Source organism: Engystomops pustulosus, chromosome 2, assembly GCF_040894005.1.
Source record: "Engystomops pustulosus chromosome 2, aEngPut4.maternal, whole genome shotgun sequence".
Taxonomy (NCBI): domain Eukaryota; kingdom Metazoa; phylum Chordata; class Amphibia; order Anura; family Leptodactylidae; genus Engystomops; species Engystomops pustulosus.
This window is the reverse complement of record NC_092412.1, coordinates 66,273,960-66,294,094: the sequence shown is the minus strand read 5'-3', so window position 1 is coordinate 66,294,094 and position 20,135 is coordinate 66,273,960. Positions and strand designations below refer to the sequence as shown.

Sequence of the window (20,135 nt, the reverse complement as noted above, 5' to 3'; positions counted from 1 at the left end):
GTATTCTAAAGGGGGCAGGCTGGCTGTATACTACTGGGGGCTGGCAGGCTGTATACTATAGGGAGCTGGCTGTATATTCCCTCCAGAAGTTTCCCCTTTGCTTACGTCAGAAAAGAGGAGGCGTGTCTATATACACATGTGTTTAAAAGTTTGTTAAAATCCTTTTATGTCAGCCATGACTAAGAACGGCCAGTCCGTTTGAAACGCGTTGGCCAAGACTACCTGCAGTGGAATTTTAATGCATGCCTAAATAAAGATTACGAGTGTTTCCCGACAAGGCTGGATCTTGGAATTTTTTCACTCATGTTTGTGGCCCGAGTAGAGGGGCGTTCTGCGCCATACTGGGACACTCACAGAGCTGGAAGGTGAGCTGAATCTCCATTTCTACTTTAGCTGGCTGTATATTACAGGGGGCAGGCTGGCTGTATACTATAGGGGGCTGGCTGGCTGTATACTACAGGGGGCAGGCTGGCTGTATACTACTGGGGGCTGGCGATCTACTACAGGGGCAGGCTGGCTGTATACTACAGGGGGCAGGCTGGCTATATACTACTGGGAACTGGCTGGCTAAATACTACTGGGGGCTTGCTGGCTATATACTCGGGGGGGGCCTGTTACCAACGCATTTCCCACCTTCGGCTTATACTTGAGTCAATAGGTTTTCCCCGTTTTTGGTGGTAACATTATGGGCTTATACTCGGTTCGGTTTATACTCAAGTTTAAACAGTATGTCCGCAGTTGTACTGACCCATCTGGACCGCACATTCAAATCAGTGAAAGCAAAGCCCATCAGAAAATGGTTCAACTGCATTTTTTTGCCAATTCCTTGACATTTGGAATTTTTTTCAAGCTTCCCAGAACATTGCACATTGAGTATTAAATTATCATAAAATTTCTACAATTTATCTTGGGGCAGTACCAAGCACTCAGCTCATATTTAAACAATGGTTTCTCCCATATATAAAATACATTAAGTTTCATAAAACATGGGTATTTGCATTAGCGTCCCATTATGCACTCAGATCTCGCAGCCTGTTTTTTCACAGGAAGGAATTACAGTTAAGTGGTTATCGATTAGGCAAAGAGCGTATAATGAATGGTGGGGGTGAGCAGTCTCCTCAGTACAGGCTGTGGTGAGCGCTGTGAAGAGTCTACAGAAGAGCTCCAAGTATGTGTTCACAGAAGCCAGAAAGCACTTCTTCATCAAGTTTTCCAAATTTATCTGATGGGTAACTAATATTATTATTTTTAAAGTTTATATTCCATTTATATATTGTGTGTATTACATATTGTTGCAAGGCCATTGTGTTCAAAACTTTTCCACACCTTCTATGATATATGAATGGTTGAATGCTGATTAGTATCATGTACAATAGGCTAGAGCTGCTTTTTTAGGATCTATTTATGCCTATACAGCTAATGGACCTGAATACTAATGATCTGCATGCATCACATGTCTTTGGAATCACTTGGGTAAAGTTTTGGAAATGAATATTCACTTTATAAAAAGAATGTCATGGAGGTAGACAAGGTTTTAGGGAACTCAAATGATAAGGAAATATTAAAAGAATTGCATTGATTACGTTTTTGGTAACAAGTATGCTACTTATTGGGAAAATATTATAAATGACCCATTTAGAAAAATATGGTAAACACCTATTTACTGTATGGGGCAAGAGGGAATCCAACGGATCCAATGTCTAGGGGTGATCAGACTTCTCTTCTGTAACAGCTGTAAATTTGGGGATTAGTTACAGAAGTAAAGAAACTTCTTAACTGTATAAGCTGTAAATCTGGGGAGTCACAGAAGTTTTTTGTCATCTCCGATATACAGGCAGTCCCCGGGTTACGTACAAGATAGGGTCTGGAGGTTTGTTCTTAAGTTGAATTTGTATGTAAGTCGAAACTGTGTATTTTATCATTGTAGATCCAGACAAAAAAATTTTGGCCCCAGTGACAATTGGAGTTTAAACAATTTTTGCTGCAATGGGACCAAGAATTATCAATATAGCTTCATTACAGACACTTTACAGCTGATTATTTCAATCTGGGACTATAGTAAAGCATTCAGAAAGCTTCACCAGAAGTCAGAGGGGTCTGTCTGTAACTATGGGTTGTCTGTAAGTCGGGTGTCCTTAAGTAGGGGACCGCCTGTAAATGATATTATTTTTTTGTTTCTAACATTGCTTCCCCAAATCCTACATCTCTATTCTATTTTGGTAAATGCTTAGGCATTGTCCTTTAATCATTTGATCATTATTCTAGGACAAAAGTTGAAGCAATTCCAACCATATATATTGATATTGTATTTAAATATACAAATATAAAGTTGACGTTTTTAATACAATTTCTTAGCAAAGTGTAGTAGAACAATGTTCACAAGTCTCACCACAAAAGCAGTAGTAAAAATTATTTATAAAGACAGCTATGCTTTAAATGTTCCTTGGACACCGCCAATACCTTTAAATAACCATTTTCTCCCTGATATTTGTGTTGAGATCTTCCACTCATATAACCTATAGATTAAGAATAATAATAAAATAAATGAAGTCATGTTATAGATGACACTTTCTTAATACTATGCAAAAATCATGTAGTATAAAGTCTACATATGCTACATTTTGTAACTTAGTAGTGTGGCTATGTTTAATGTTGCTTTTAAAGATCACTACATGTGGAAAGAAAGTTATTTCATAAGCTTAATAAGACCAAGAATCATCGCTACCCCAATTTTTGCAGTTTAATATAATATTATAGTTTTAAATTATATTTTTTTAACATCTTTACAGTTTTTTAATGAGCCAAAAAAATAGGATAAACCTTAAATTTATGTATGCAAGAACACACAAAGTCTCCCCCATACTATGACACAAGTCGTTTCCAACTGCAACTTTACCATTGGATATCTCTGTTTCTGTGGCATCTTGAAACAATATTAACTAGGAGATTCTCTCCTTTAAAATAACACCAGAACAATGTTTCTAGGTGCCACAGTTCAGATAGTATAGCAGTTTGAAGTGCCACTGTCACAAACACTATGGCCCACATTTATTAAAGCCCATGTACCAGTTTTTATCTGATTTAGCACATTATATTCAGTGCAAACTGCTTGCACATGGATTTATAAAGTGTCAGGGACACATTAGCATTCCGATGCACAATCAGCCCGTGAACCACACTTATCATGCAGTGTACGACAGAATTGTGTCACACACTCTATGTTGAAGCACTTTGTCAGAGAAGTGCAAGGGTCGCCAGATTCATGAAGATGTCACAGGAAAACTGCACCTAGTGGCCTATGGGCCCATTTATGAAATTTAGTAAAAAGTACTATGTGCAGTTTGCCTGTGGAGTGTGCAGAGTGCACCAGATTAATCAATAGTGGTGCACGGTCTTCATTAATCTGGCACCCCCTGCACTGCTTGGAAAATGTGCCCCAATTTTTTTCAGTGCACCTTTAACATAGAGGGGCACATTTACTTACCCATCCCGTTGGCGCCGCCGATCCGGAATGTACGAGGAGGATTTGGAACTGCCACGATTCACTAAGATCGTGCGTCCAATTTCCGGCATGTGTCGCTTACCCGCTGAGGTCCGCCGGAGTTCACCTTCCTCTTCCTGGTACATGTGAGTGCTGATCTTGCAGCACAATTTCATTTTTAAATTCAGCGCAAAACGAAACCGAACTGAAATGCGTCTGACGGACCCTTAGTAAATGTGCCCCAGAGTGTGCAACACAATTCTGTCAAGTAATAAATGTGGTGCAAGGTCCGACTATGCACCAGAAATTCCCTTTTGTGGCACGGTAGACAAATAACAGCTGTGACACAATACTGACACAGACAATTTAAAAATACATATCCAGGTGGTCCCCTACTTAAGGACACCCGACTTACAGACGACCCCTAGTTACAGACGGACCCCTCTGCCCGCTGTGAGCTCTGCTGAAGCTCCCAGGCTGCAATGATCAGCTGTGAAGTGTCTGTAAAGAAGCTTTATTGATAATCCTTGGTCCCATTACAGCAAAAAATTTTGGAAAGATGGGCGCCGCCATCGTCATTGATCCGTCAAAAAGATATAGATTTTTGAAGTTGGAGCGTAAAAAATGAAAACGCAAAAACGAAAAAGGGCTGCGGCCAGAAGGGGTTAATAAATGTGGGCCTATGTCTGCTTTATATGCAATGATGATATTTATAGCAGCATGACAGTCATGAACTGGTTAATCTCTGATTCACCACAGTATTAAAGGGGTTGGCCACTTTACCTCATGTTTTTTGTAATGTGTGTGTGTAAGTGTTGGGGGCAGGATATTAGGTAATTTACCATTATAAATCAATTAAAAGTTCTGTTCTGTTTTCTTGATATGTGAAGTAAAGCCTCCTGTCAGCCAAAGATTACCTCATCAGCCAAAGATTCATGTCCATAAAATGGCCGCAAATGGTGATCTCTAACTGTCCATGAACAATCACCTTGCCAAGACCTTGATCGTACAGTATAGTCATGAATACAATTATAAGGTTCTGGCAGGGCAATTGTTCATAGACAGATAGAGATCACAGCCATTTTATGGAGAGGAATGTCTGACTGATGAGACTAAAGACACATAAGCCCACCACTTACAGACACATTACAAAAAACATGAGGTAAAGTGGCCAATCTGTGTAATATTACCTCTCTTTCAATAATAGTTTGTAGTCAAATGTGTTCTATTTCTGTTCTATAATGATCTCTTTCCCTTCTAGACAGGAGCTGACAGAGCTGGAAAACTCCATGGTAAACATTATACGGGTCTTCCATTCTTATTCTAATGAACACTGCAAGCTGAGGAGAAAACATCTGAAGGAGCTGATCAACAAGCAGATGTCGACATTTGTCAAGGTGAGCAATACAGCATGACGAATGGGAAATCTATCACTTTTACATGATTTTTAAGTTTATGGGGCAGATTTACTTACCAGGTCCTGTCGCGATCCCGCGGTGCGTTGTCCAAAGAGGATTCAGGTCTACGGCGATTCACTAAGGTCGTGCGTCCAATTTCCTGCATGTGTTGCATGGAAGCCGGGGCCGATGCGCCACAATCCGATCGCGTGCGCCAAAAACCTGGGGCAATTCGGCGCAAAACAGAAATATTCAGGAAACCCGACAGAATCGCGGTCCGCGGACCCTTAGTAAATGAGCCCCTATGTGTTTAGGAAGGAGGATCTTTACTATAAAAAGGGGAAGATAATGCAGCTCCAGTCCACAGCTGGAATCAGAAATAATACTAATCCCTGGTAACCACAGCAGTGTTACAGGAAAAAATGATTTTACCACAAAAAAAAAAACTTTTATGGCTCATTACCTCTCCACATCCCTAGAACACATCATAATACAGTGGCACAACCTTTTAGTGAAATTTATGCGTAAATTAAGCTTAATTAGCATTGAAGCCCGGAGAGAGGCTTTTACCCACCGGAGGTTAAGTGCAAAATGGATTTCTTTGGGACTCCTGAATACAGATAACAAGAAAAAAAAGGACCTGCATTTTTCAGCACTTTTTCCCCTTAGCAGGTCCCTCTCGAAGGCCAGTTCTCATTACACCGTAACTAAACTTTTGAAAAATACTGCAGATGATAATAGTGATCTGTGTAGAATACATAAAGGATCTACCAATCTACCACCAGGATGAAGGATTGTAAACCAAGCACACTTACATGAAAAAAAGAAAACCCTTTATTGTCACATAGGCAGGAAATTGCAATATTTCTTTTTGGGAAACTCCCAAATTCCCTACCTATTTTGCCCCATTGCAACATCTACTCCTCAGTACAAACTCCATTTTCAAAAAGCTGAGGCGGGGAAAGTAATAGTGACATCTGCCAGGACACAGAACATCAAAGAGCTGCCCTTAGTTCCCATGATGCACTTGGGACCATGCTCTTTTAAATGCACCAATCATCACACACTTCCAAGTGGACCCTCCTCCTGTCAGGAATGACAGGAGCAGCAGCATGATACAGGTGTGAGGAATGTGAACTAATGAAATGAGTGTGCACAGGATCCAGAAGCGTGCACGATGCTGCAGGGGGCGTGGCCAGGCACTAGATCTGTATACAGAGAACCGGAAGGCAGACAGATGTGACTCTAGCAACAGAAATGTAAGAGAAGGAGTAGGCTATAGCTGGTTGTTGGATTGGATTGCATTTGCAGGGGAAATTATAACCGGAAGATAAAATAAAACATTGCAGCATACATACACTTCACTAGACCTACAGTATAGCAAGAAAATAATTATATGCAAAAAAGGGCTCTGGGCGCGATAGATGTCTATGGTGTCTGGAGCCCCTCGGGCTCATTTGCATAATTTATAAACCTTTTATGTAAAAAAGAAGGGCATGAGAAGCTAAAAGAAGAGCAGATCCTGTAAGTTCTGGGTGGTAGATTTCCTTTAAAAAGAAATATGTTCTTGTTTTCTTCTCATTTCTTCCTTATTTAACCTGTTTATGTAAATCAGCTCTCTGTCCTGTATCCACTGACCGCTGTGACATAAAGGAACCTAATGACTTAACTCTAATGACAGTACCTGGATAGTCTAATATCCTTTAGGCAGAGGGGAATATTCTCCACGTATGGAAACAGTTAATCATTAGCCTCTTTATATGTCTAAAGGACCTCAGAAGGCTCACTGCAGGAGAAAGAGTCTGCAAAAAGGCAGAGAAGCAGTTTTAAGTATAAGTTTACTATTAACGCCTGCTATATTCATTTCAACAATAGGGTCCTCCTTCTGCTTGTCACCTGATCACTGTTTTTTTATTTGCTCTTGTCTTAATGTATGTGAACCCCTCAGTGATTATACAGCACCATGGAATTAATGGTGCTCTATAAATAAACAATTGCCTCCCAGGCTTGGAGGCTTTTGCTTCAAAGACTACAAATGTTTTTAGCTGATGCTGGAGACAAGCTACTATGATATCTCCCATAGACAACACTCAAAGAAGATGAGGTCCTTCTCTAATTTCACATGCACACAAAAGGAAGAAAAAGCAGCAGTGAGGGTATTATAGAAAAGTACTGAACAGTGTTGCTGGGTACAAGATACCATGGTGAGACCCAGCACTCACTAAAAGAAGCGAATAAGAAGTATATGAAGCAGTACGGGGACCATTTTAGTAATAACAATTTATCCACCGTTATGAAAAAAATCGTATTGTATGAACTGGTAGAGCAAAGCTCACATTGGAGAAGCGAATACTTTACCTTTTTACCCAATGCGATTTCACAGTAATTGACTAGCGGCCACATCTTACTAATTGATGTCTCAGCGCCGTTCACCAGAACTGTTCCCTGCGGAAAAATTAAATGAATGATCCTGTATTATAGAAAGCTGAGAATTTATGAGCTAAGACACACATCTCATCCTGCAGGGGATACGGAGGGTGAAACACATTGATATGTTAATTAATAACAAGCTACGGGTAAAACACATTGGTGCACATTTACTAAGAACAGGCAAACTGCACAATGGGGCTTGCACCAGGAAAAAGATGGTGAACTCAGGCGGACCTGAGCAGGGAGCAACACATGCAGGATATCGGGCGCACGATGTAAGTGAATCATGACATAGTTCATTCGCGTCGGACACACTGGATCGGGGAATGCACAGGGACCGGGTAAGTAAATGTGCCCCTATGTATAATCTGCTGAGCTGCTTCTGCTCTATAACATGGTGCCTGTAGATGGCACACTATGTACAATCTGTTCAACGTCTCCTGCTCTATAACAGGCTGTCTGTGGATAGCACACTATGTAGAATCTACTGAGCTGCCTGTGCTCTATAATAGGCTTTCTGTAGATAGGACACTATGTACAATCTGCTGAGCATGTTATAGAGCAGAAGGAGATAAGCAGATTGTACATAGTATCCTATCTACAGGCTAGGGTTGGGTTCAGGTTTCAGTAGGCTTTGTTTTTTTTCCAGTGATTTCCATGGATGCCTCACAAATCCGTTGATTTCTATGGGTGATTTCACATTGACTTTTATTTTCCCCCTATCCGTTGTCCGTAGAAAAAAATAGGAATGGCAATAGAAGTCTACGGGCGTCATTTATCTTTATTTTTCTTCCTGTTTTTTCTTTCTTTTTTGAGACATTTATTTGGTGCATTGCAATTTTTAGGGGACATTTTAAAATGTTTTTTTGTCAGTAAGACACATTTATCTTCTGTTCCAGATGTCCAAATGACATTTATCATTGCAAACTGTCTAATATTTGTGACATTTTTTGGCGCAAAAAACTCCAGACCAAACCAAACTTAAGGAAAAATTAGAAAATTGAAAGAAGCGATTTGAGACATTTGTGCAACATTTTTGCGACATTTGTAACAAAAGAGATCTGTAAAAAAATGCATTTAACACAAGGAAAAAGTGAGATTGATAAATTTCCAAAGAAGAAGAGGGAAAAAAACAGGCAATTAGATTTTTTTTTTTGCGGACATGGAGATAAAACGGAAGAAAAAGGGAAACAAAATGGACGCACAACTGAAGCTGAGCACCAACGCCAATGTAAAAGAGCGCTTAGTTAACCTCCGTTATTTTTATTCTTCAAAAACATGGAAGTTCTTTCATCTTTAGAAAACTAACTGCATCTTTGTCTCTTTTATTTCATAGCAAGTCCAAGACACACAAACCCTCGATGTTATTTTCAAAGACTTGGATGCAAACCATGATCGGGAGATTGATTTTAGTGAATTTGCAGCACTAATTGCTATGGTGACGTCAGCTTGTCACACCTCCTTCCATGAAGCGCAATGAAGCAAGTGGAGAAGTCATGGTCTTAGCATGTAGCAAGTTATTTATTTGAGAAATATGTAAATGCTCTATTTCTAGGTTACTTAGTATTTCTGCTTTCTGTATATTTACTGCGTATGTGTGTTATATGTATGTCTTTACCAGAATTTATGTGAATTTGCCAGGAAAGTATTGATTATTGTCATTTGCATAATGAGAATCTGCAATCACCAACTGCTTATAGGTATTTTACTAACTGGAAATGACATCTGCTTATTACAGGAAATAAACACATTTTATGTTACTGTACTGAATACACAAAGTGCTGTCATACCGTAATGTATTTAAAAGCTAGACCTACAGTAAATTCATGTCTTTCAGTTTGAAGAAAATGGACAGTCAACTAAAGCCAAATTTTTACTCTATGGGGCACATTTACTAACGTCCGTGCGCCAGCTTTCAGACGGACATTGCACATTCTTTTCTGTGTAAACTGCTTGCACAGGTATTTAAGACATGTCCGAGACATTTGTATCGACCCTTTTGTGGCACGGCTGCACTAGTCTTCATGCGGTACATAATTCTGTACTGAAGGGGGCGGTTCTGGTGCTCAGTCGATTTAACATTCACAGTCCGACAGAATTGTTTTGCACGGCCCATGTTAAAGGTGCATTAAGAAAATGGAGCACTCTGTCGGCAGTGCAGAGGGTGCCAGATTCATGAAGAACGTGTGCCAGATTCGATATTGTTAAAGGATGTCCATATGTTTATACCATGTGTTTTTTCACAGAGAAAGCTATTTCGGTTCTATTCCTATTTTCTTACTATGCAACAAATGGATTTGTTAATAAATGTTTTTGGCAGTTTCCTTTACTTTAATCCGTTTTGTTTATAGTCTTAAAGTGCTTTCATGACTGAGCACAGTGAAACGTGATGCAAGGAGTCCCTGCATGCCAGCAGAATAGCACTAGACTGGTATGATTTTTAAAGAAATCTACTTAATATATTGAAACAAACCTATCATCAAGGAGGAGATGAACCTTTTGATGAATTTGAATAGATTTATGCAAAAAAAAATTCTAGAAATAGAGCTATATTTTATGATGGAAGCCACCCCTTTGTACATGTAACCCTAAAATGAAGCTTATGTTTCCTTTCAGTATCTAGCTTCTATGATGCTCTTTAAAGGGGTTTTCCCACGAAAGAAAGTTATCACATCTCAATCCCCTAGTGATGTTAACACAATAAAGACAAGTTGAAACCCTTACTTTACAATGTTACTCAGTGTTATTGCTGTTTTAGCTCCAATGACTACCTCGGCTGGTCAGTGTAAGATTCCAGGGTGTGGGCGGGGCCTCTATAAGCAGACACATTATCATCCATCTAGTTCTGTGGGGTGACAATGTGGTTACATTATCGGGGTATAAGGTGTATATACACTTTCATCTGGCTTCTGACATTGTACTAACATACTGACACATAAAAGGAGAGATGAGACAGATCAGAGATGCATGAGATGATTACACACAGGCTGATAGACCATTACACTGTTACACATCTTACAGATATGTGCCTGCCTCCCACTTCCCCCGGATCACTTATCTCCTTGTAGCTTGTAGTTTGCAGTCTCTCTCTCTGCTTACGATCTCCTAGCAGGATGTGATAAGTGAGTGTCTCTGAGCTCCGGGCAGGGGGCGTGGCTACAGCCACACAGCAGAGACAGATATCTCACTGCACAATCTCATCCAAGATGGCCGCCACCTGACCCTAAGTCATAAGTTAATGGGTCGTGTCTAGGGGAAACTGAAATTGTGTACGCCAGGACTGATAGAGCAGGTTGGACTTCTATCTGTGCAATGCTGTATTTTTGTTAATAACAGTGAATTAGAGAATGTGTTATTTTGTTATCCTGAGTACATATAAGAAAGTTGTCTTTGTGGGAATACCCCGTTAATTTTAATTTCTATAGCGTTACTATTAGTGATTGACAGCTATCTCTATATACATTATGTGGAGGCTTCTCAGTAACTATATAGGATCGCTTACATGACTTTTCAGCCTAGGAAGAACGGTGATATCAGTTATACTGTTCCACACATCTGGAACTTGAATTGCTTACATACACAAAATATCAACTTTGCCCAAGCTAGCTAAGTTTGTCAGGGGACAAATGACCACCTAACTCATATGTAAGTGTTGTAACTGTTCCCTGATGAAAAATGTTGAGGTAAAGAAAAATTAAATTAAAAAAAAGCAAACCAAAAGTATCTTTATTGTAGAAATATATTTATTAAGGTAACCATTTTCTAAGATTTTGCATTAGCCTCATTTGTCATGACAAAAATATTGACTATAAATTACAGTTTGCACTGGTCATATATGTCACATCCAGTGTAAAGGCACCAGCACCTTATTAAGATGACTTATACATTGGAACATGAGTAAAGAAGAGATCACAGTGACTATCTATAAGTACGAGTGCTGAAAGAAGACGTCTTCAGTTCCATATTCAAGGCACAGTTGATTTCCAGTAGGCTTCTGCAGTTCTTAGGTGAAATGACTCTTCTAATGGTAGGATCTTTCCCTGCCATGTATAACAGAAATATAGAAAAGTTTCCTGCTTACATGTTCTCACTCATATCGGTGATCTAGATGCTTAGCATTCTAGGCATGGTCTTCCGAGGAGCATTCAGAAATACTGTATCTACTCAGCTAATAGCCCATATCTCATCATGGCCCCTTCCTAATGCACTATGCTGGCCAATTATCTTCTCCTGGGACACAAAAAGAACATTTCTTTATATTTTTACCAATTTTAACCGTAATGTAAGATATAAGTAAATCATGGCAATGGAAGTAGTTTGGGAAGCCTGTTTTTTATTTTGTAATTTGTCTATTTTTTATGTGTTCCTCACACATACTTAAAGGAAATCTACTATCAAAATTAAGACTGTCTCACCCTGCCCCCTGCTTCCTCAGCACATATATAGTGAGCAGGAAGTGCAGAGAGTGCTCACTGTACAAGTGCTGAAGAAGCAAGGGGGAATGTAAGACAGTGTAACAGCCTGTAAAGCCATATCACAGAGGGGCTAGAATAACCCATAAGGCTTATTAGAATAATGTCATTTAGAAGTTGATTTTAGAAGGAAGGAGGCCATGGATAACAAATATAAGAAGATCACCACAATCACAGTGCCTGGATCTATAAGTAAGTGCCACTGGGTTATCTCTATGGATTTTTTTTTAAACAAATTATTCCTTTGCACTGTTAATACAGAAACTAACATCGTCTTTAATTAATTTGCACTACATGGCCCTTAATACATTAGATGTATATACTGCAAATAAAGCAGTAGTAATACAATATTACAATACAGTATTTTATTATCCAGCTATTTCATTACTACAAGTTTTGGAGAAATGATAGACCTGATCTTTACTATAGATGCTGCTATAGACATACAAAGTACTTCTATTGTTCATCTATGGGGGGACATAAAAAGTTATCAGTATCTGTTGTATTGGGCTCTCATTATAACGAGTACTTTATATTTGGCTAGAGCATTTCAAGATCTAAATCTACTGAATGTACATAGCAATACGCCTCTTCTGTCATTTCATGTCCAATGCTGTGATAAAATCATCATCATAGAAGATACAAAGTAAGAATGGCTTTTTGTGGAAAAGATGGAAGTGAAGGAAATCTAATTTTGTGATAAATGACAGCGCAAACATAAAATGTGAGTCCATTAATAAAGTAACAGAAACAAGCTCAAACATGTTAATACACAGAACTATACTCCATCTATAACTTGGGCAGCTTTTGCTCCACAGACATGTCTCTGGTGTCAATCAGCCATTAATGTTGGTCCTTAAAATACCAAAACATACAAACGTATAACCAGCAATAGTCATATTACATGAAGAGTGATTATCTTTTTTGGCAGAACCTTCGTTTCATACATTTAGTATACAAACATTTCAAATAATACCTGTTTCATAATAAATGATAGTAACAATTAGAATTCTATAGAGCAGTATCCTCTAACCTCTTGCTCTACAGGATGTTATAAAAGTGCAACCTCCACTAAGTCTGAGAAGCTAGTGGCAGGGCAAGAGATAAGATGGGGAGACATAGGCTGAAGCTAACTGATTTATAAATGTGCCCTTATAGAGGACCCTTTACCACCTCCACCAACTCTTCAAAACCTTTAATAGGTGCTGATCCATGTTCTAGTTAGAATTTCTTCTGGCACCCTACCATTCCCAAGCAATTACAAAAACGATAAGTAGGCTCTCTAATGCTTGTCTCTAATTGGGTTCTTCTGGGTTGGAGCAGATTGACTGGGACCACTTACCTGACAGCAGAGAAGGTTTAAGAAATAATTGCCTGTGAAAGGTGAGGGCTACAGAAAATTTCCAACAGGACTACAATCCGTTGAGTGGAGCCTATTAAGGATGGAAAGAGTTGGTGTTGATGATGAAAGGTCCTGTGTAAAAAGAGGCTGTCACCAGTTGTGACACTGTAACACTGCTGACAGTGCTAGGACCCATGGCAAGAAATTTAAGTTTTGATCTGGCACATACAGAACCGACAAATGTCCAAAACACTGTCCCAAATGTTAAAGTGCTTTCAGGTCTATGTAGTAGGCAGCTCCACAAGGCCTCCTTTGGGTTTTAGGAGTCCAACAAGAAACCCCCAGGCAATGACTTCGCATGCATCTGATCAAAGGTTCATTTCTCAAGGATACTGCTGCTTAAACCATCCACTGAGATATGAACAGCTCTCTGGGTCTCCTTTCTATCTATAGACAGGCGACTTTTGATTGGGATTATCTTGATTAGGTCAGTAATCGTACCATTATAGACAGCAGATATATAACCTTGATTTGTCATCTGAAAATAAGCACAGCATTGTCAGTAACCATCTCTAAAGGCACTGTAAAATACTACCGACTCCCATTCGTGTGACCCATCTCCGCAGCTCACAAGATGGAAATGCTATATAACTTTATGCTGTACAAGCTAGGTATTGAGATTATACACACGCTCACATATATACATTATATAGTGTCAAGTTTTTATTATATTTATAGTCCCATGATTATTTTCTATAAATATACGTCTATTCTTCTGTACAATCCTGAAAGTCACCAAGGCTTTGGACTCGCAGGTAACCAGTGATGCTACAGTATCAGTGACAATGACTGCAGGAAGGAATACTTCCACATTGATCTTCATTCTCCAGAAGGCTGCATAGTGTGTGTACTCTTCTGTGGGAGCCAGTATTGTTATAGAAAGATTTTAGATTTATAATAAGAAGTATTTCCTTTGATCTCACTCCAAAAGGCTGTAATGTGCTGACGCCACACATGTGACTGTCGGAGCTTAACCATTTAAGAAGCTGAAATGTCTCCAAATACGGCAATTCCTCTATATACAAAAACACCATAAAACCAAATATATAAGAAACCACCCAAAACCAAAGGATCCAGCCTTCCTATTACATGGATAGTTCACAGGAAGGATGAGAGTCCAAGAAGAAAGATGGCAGAAGATGTTATGAAACGTTGTTTATAGATCCATCTTCAGTCCAATTTGTCACCCAGTCTTTCTTTTTAATGGTCCCTGTCTTCTCCTCTAGGACCATGGGGCGCTCTTCGCGGGGAATTTTTACAGCATGGTATTGTGGGAGCTTCTCATCCTGGTAATTCCTCCTCTTAAAAAACCCACACTGGGAAAAGAAAAACACTAATTAGATGAGGAAAGTGGGATGAGGTTTTTCTTGGACCAAAGTAGTACTAAATGAGTAAGTTTCACAGACAAAATGTATGATGCAGCCAAGTTTTCACTCCACTATTGAGTAGGAGTTTCTAGTCATGTAAGGAGAGGGAGTTAAAACTTTAATAATTAAAGGAAATGATTAACAGATATACCAAGTCCTTCACCCTATGCAGTGCCTCCATGACACCCATGTAGCTTGAGAAGTAAGGAATCACAGACAGAGGGATAAAGACATCTCTAAACATTCTTAATGTGTTTGTAACCAGTCAATGTGCTGTGTTACAGTTACTGTACCAACGCAATTACACTCCTAGCAGAGAAGGGGCTGAGGTTCAACCCTCAGAATCAGGACGTTATGGTCCATGACATTATAAGACTTTATTGATGGGAATTATATAGTAGTATCTGATGTGGCATCTGATGTACTTTTCAGAAGAAATTACTTTAAAGTGTGGTAATTACAGTCAAATTATGATCAAAATCAATAAAAAAAATTATCCAAATTAGTTTTCCAAACTAAGGCTCAGTTCACACTACCGTCAGCATTTTCGTTTATATTTATCTCCATTCAAAATAAAGGCTGATAAATGAACTGTAATTAATTAAAAATAACTGAAGAAATGTCCGTTAGGCCTCTTGGCCACAATTGTGCAGTTAGGCCTCTTGCTTGCATCATATGGTTGCTGCAATGTTGCATGCTAACTTCAGGTCCAGTTTTGGGGCGTTTGGGTCAGTAATTGCAGCAAGTGCACAATGTGAGTTTGATGCAAGTTTGACGCATCAAACTCGCTCAGAGGCTTTACTATCCGTTCTTAACATTTGTTATGACAAACCATTGATCTACAGCTCATGTCTATCTCTTTTATCTCTCTCCCTCCTATCTATCTATCTATCTATCTATCTATCTATCTATCTATCTATCTATGTATGTATATCACATTATCTATAATGTATCATACATATATATTAAATATCTCTGTCTATCTAAATATATTTATCTCTCTATCTTAAAAAAAAAAATGATGTAATGATGGATTGAAACAACTGTCACTTTTTCTAACTATCCGTCTCCCAATAACTTCAATGTAAAAATTATATGGGAAAAAGTACTCCAGCCACTGTCATTTTTTCTGTCAATAAACGCATGCAATATTGGGCCCGGAATAATCAAACATAACAGATGTCAATTGGATTTTTAACTGGAGCGTTTAACCTCTGTTCTTTACTTTTTTAAGGGAGGTGAGGAGGTTTAAATGGTAGTGTGAACTGAGCCTAAATTGAAGGCTACATACAGCATGCATCAGCATTCCTCAATCTGTCCATCTCAACCATACATTACCATGCCCACACAAAAATGAAATTGTATTTTTTCTAAACTGTAAATGAGTAATTTTGAAACTCTCACCCAAGAAAATAGTATTTTTCTTTTTGTACTATTACGAGGCCATATTTGTTTTGGTAGTTTAAATCCAAATGTACAATTAGTTAAAAATGGCTTGTCATGTAGGGCCAAAACAATGCTCATATAGGGGTTAATCAGTAAATTTAGAGTCAAGAGTAAGTTAGTTGTCAACCATGTCAATGTTAGACTTGGAAATGGAGCAGTATGCAAAAAAACCTCATGACACACGCATGCTGGGTGTTACCAGCTATTCCTCCTCCTCCTCCTCAGCTTGCCTAACTCTGTCAGAGGGCTGCAGCCCCAGACGTGCTCGGTAGTAATTTGTGGTATACTTGGATTCTGCGGACTCCCGCTTGAAGAAACCACACTGGAAGGACCATTTAAAAAACATATTGAGGTGATGGTTTGACAGGAACAACAGTGCTAGTCTCTATATAACTGTAATGAGAATTTATATTTGGAAAGGATAAATACCTAGTGAGACATTTATCAGTGTTTTTATGCCAGTTTTCTGGTGTAGAAGTACAAATATAATCGCAATTTCTAGCGACCACAGCACCTCCTTGCCATGTGGACGTGAAGGGGTGCGGCAGCTGGCGGAGTTCCCCGGCTCGGTGCGTTACTGCCACTGCTGCATGTTCGCATGCTGTCACGCAAACTCTGCCAGGCTGGACCTAGCGTGGTTTTGTCCATCAGTACAGCAAAGCCGGCAGATACATTATGAGGTCTAAGCCTCATTATGTAACCACTGTGGAGGCAGGGAGCAGGGTTTTATCATACGCCGGAACATGGAGCTCCAGCACATGATAAATTTCCCCCCTTAAATCATGTTCTTACTCATGATACTACATTACATCAGAATGATTCATTACTTACAGTTAAAATTCCATCAATATGACTGCAACAATAGTGCAAGATGCAGCACAACTAAATGACAGGAACCTCAACTTAGCCTGTGTCTTAATGTAGTAACATTACAGGTAGAGACATAGCCTAAGGCAGTGGTGGGGAACCTATGGCATGGGTGCCAGAGATGGCACTCAGAGTCCTTTCTGTGGGTCATTGAGCCCAAGACAGAGCTCACCAAACAGGACCAAATTCACCAAATCTTCCTGCAGTCCCAGGCAATTTAAAAGATGCTACAATCCGTGCTATTTTAAAACGACACTTCATTGACTGTTTGGAACTCCGGTAAAAGTGAGAAAGTGTTATAGAACTGCAGTATCTTTGTAGGTCATCCTACTGGACCCTACATTCTGACTGTACAGAGAGACCCTAGTGAGAAGCTACAATGATAGTCTGAATGTGCCCTCCTTCTTTCACCTGTATTAGTGGCCTCAAGGGGCTGATACGATTGATAGATGTTGAAGAGCAGGTAGCAATAAGTTACTGCTTAAGATGCAATGTTGGGACTTTGCGGTTAATAAGTGGATTTGGTTAAAGTTTGGATACTCTGTCTCTAAAAGCTTTGCCATCACTGGCCTAAGGGCTCCCTTGCACATGAGATAGCTGTTAGCTGTTCTGTGTAATGAAGCAAGAGAGATGCAGCCACCAAGAAAAGGATTGTCTGATTCTTATCTCCCCAGAATGTGTCAAGTGTCAGGGGATCACACTATCCATCTATAATGTTATAGGGAGGGGGAGGGGGACTTTAGAAATAAAAAATAACTATAAATATAGGCAAATGTCCATTCATCTAAGTGGGGCTTTCAGAATTCCATTTGCTTGCCCCTAAAAGAACCCCCATGTATATATATATAGAAAGTATATATATACACTTTCTATATATATACAACATGGCATTTTATGCATTGCATTTACTATATATATAGGCAGAAATGTCTGCATCACATTTACCATGTGTAAATATACCCTAATGCTAAATACAGGCAGTCCCCGGGTTACATACAAGATAGGGTCTGGAGGTTTGTTCTTAAGTTGAATTTGTATGTAAGTCGAAACTGTATATTTTATAATGGAAGTTCTAGACAATTTTTTTTCTTTTGCCCCAGTGACAATTGGAGTTTCAAAATTTTGGTGTAATTGGACCAAGAATTATCAATAAAGCTTCATTACAGACACCTTACAGCTGATCATTGCAGTCTGGGACTATAGTAAAGCATCCAGAGAGCTTCACCAGAGGTCACAGTGGGCAGAGGGGTCCGTCTGTAACTATGGGTTGTCTGTAAGTCGGGTGTCCTTAAGTAGGGGACCGCCTGTATTCAGAAAAGAAGTAATGTAGTACGACGTAATGAATGTGAACAGATGTACAGTAAGTATATGTGTATGTATGGTATTTGCAGGATAAGATGCACAGAACTTAGCCTAAGGCTTTATTCACCGTATGCAGCAAGTGGGCTGCAACCAACAGGCTGGATCCAAGTGCCCAGCCACACCGTGGGCAGGAGTAGGACCTGCTCTATAATTTGTGACTGTGCACAATAGAAATCAGCCCCCAAATACGATTGTGTCCATGATTGCCTAACACAGAAAAGGAGAACATCTTACCTTCCAGAGGATTAAAACTAACAGTAAGAGGAGCAGTATTCCAGCCAGCACAGCAATCAGGATAATCCACCAGGGAATTCCTCCGTAAACCACAACATCGAGCTCAGAATACAGCATCACAGAAATCTGAAAAAATATCCACAATTACAGATAAAACACTTCCATTCTTACTGCAAAAATGACTCAATTTAATTTCAATCTCTGAATGCTGACGCATGTTACATCTTCAGATAACTTAGGTGCAGTTTATTTCAGATCATAATAGAGAAATTCCAGTAAAATAAAAATTATTTTGCTTTTATAGTCCATAGTTCTGGCACTGCCAGTCCCATCACCACTTTCTTTATACTTTGACATTGAGAGAAATTTGTAATAAGAGAAACCTTCAGTCACATTTACAATTGTATTCAATAGAGGGAGTTGTGGCTCTTACTAATCTGACATGGGATCAGGCACAGTCATGTAGAAATATATATTATATATATATATACCTTATACCAGTGATGGCTAACCTATGCACTGGTGCCAGAGGTGGCACTCAGAGCCCTTTCTGTGGGCACTCAGGCTATCACCAGAGATGACTCCAGGTATCTTCCTGCAGTCCCAGATAGCCCAGGACTTGCTGAGCACAGAGCTATATTAAAGTGACAGCTCTACCTGGGACTATTTTCTGCTTTATTTGTGTCCTCAGGTGCTGGTATCAATGAAAGCTGTGACAGAGAAGGAAGTATAAATCACAAATTACATTTCTGTGTTGGCACTTTGTGAAAAATAAGCGGGTCTTTGTTGTAGTTTGGGCACTCGGCCTCTAAAAGGTTTGCCATCACTGCCTTATACCATATATATAATTTTAACCTATTTGCTATGATATAACTCTCTAGGTAACTGTTTCACTATTGGCACTGCAAGTCCAAGAAGATCTTTGTCACCACAGCTAGGGATGGTAGTAGTACAGACAGGGCTGCCATCAGGGGAGGGGAGGGGGGGGGTTAGTGTGACTGTTCATAGGGCCCCCGAGGAGGAGAAGGAGCCCCAAGTCACTAAAAACCCTCCTCCCTTCCCATGTGCAGGGAACTCACTGTGCGCACAGGACTAGATTGTCATTCTGTGGGGGGATGCACAAAATGTGCAAGTGAGGGGCCCCAAACTTACTAGTGGCAGCTCTGAGTACAGAAATGATGCAGGCATATTTTAGCCGTGTGCTCATGTCAGTGACTGATTCCTATTATTCTGATGTGACTTAGCTCCCTCCGTGTCTGTCTCATTGCTCTGCTATTACTCTATGAAGTATAGCTTTATTATTCTGCAGTATATCTAAATAAATAGTCTTATCACAGGCTAGCACCCTGCATGTTATTAATGTAATTAATGTCATGAAATAACCAAAGTTAGGCTCATTTTACACAACCACTCCTTAACTCTGTTGCTTAAATCCGTTAAAAAACTAGAGTGGAGGCTTAACGCTGGTTTAACATATCACTTAAAAATCCCATTGACATCAATGTAAATTTTATGTCATCCACCATGTTTCACTGGCGCGAAACGCGTTGTTCTGTCTTATTTTATTTATTTTTTATTTCTGTGAAAATAATTTAACTTTAGTCATAATATTAAAAGTAATCATTTTACAGCTATACAGCTTCTAATTTGCGGTCTGCGTCGTGGTAAGTCCTTTTT

General features: G+C 39.4%; 2 protein-coding genes across 5 annotated transcripts in view; one reads left to right on the top strand and one right to left on the bottom strand.

Moving 5' to 3' along the window:
• The first annotated feature begins 974 nt into the window (after positions 1 to 974).
• On the top strand, positions 975 to 9,694 carry LOC140116524 (protein S100-B-like). Its single transcript, XM_072133035.1, has 3 exons — positions 975 to 1,229; positions 4,743 to 4,878; positions 8,645 to 9,694. The coding sequence occupies exons 1-3, from the start codon at positions 1,171 to 1,173 to the stop codon at positions 8,786 to 8,788; spliced, it is 339 nt and encodes a 112-aa protein (XP_071989136.1). The 5' UTR covers positions 975 to 1,170; the 3' UTR covers positions 8,789 to 9,694.
• A 1,339-nt stretch (positions 9,695 to 11,033) lies between these two features.
• ITGA7 (integrin subunit alpha 7) overlaps positions 11,034 to 20,135 on the bottom strand; it is a 103,923-nt gene continuing 94,821 nt past the window's right edge. For 3 of the 4 annotated variants that reach the window (XM_072135107.1, XM_072135105.1, XM_072135104.1), the window contains 2 exons: positions 18,459 to 18,584; positions 11,034 to 14,498 (listed from right to left, as the gene is read on the bottom strand). In XM_072135107.1, coding sequence (XP_071991208.1) covers positions 14,325 to 14,498; positions 18,459 to 18,584 — 300 coding nt within the window. In that variant the 3' untranslated portion in view covers positions 11,034 to 14,324. Of the gene's footprint in view, positions 14,499 to 16,194; positions 16,318 to 18,458; positions 18,585 to 20,135 lie in introns of all 4 variants that reach the window. The other variant, XM_072135106.1, reaches the window with a different exon arrangement.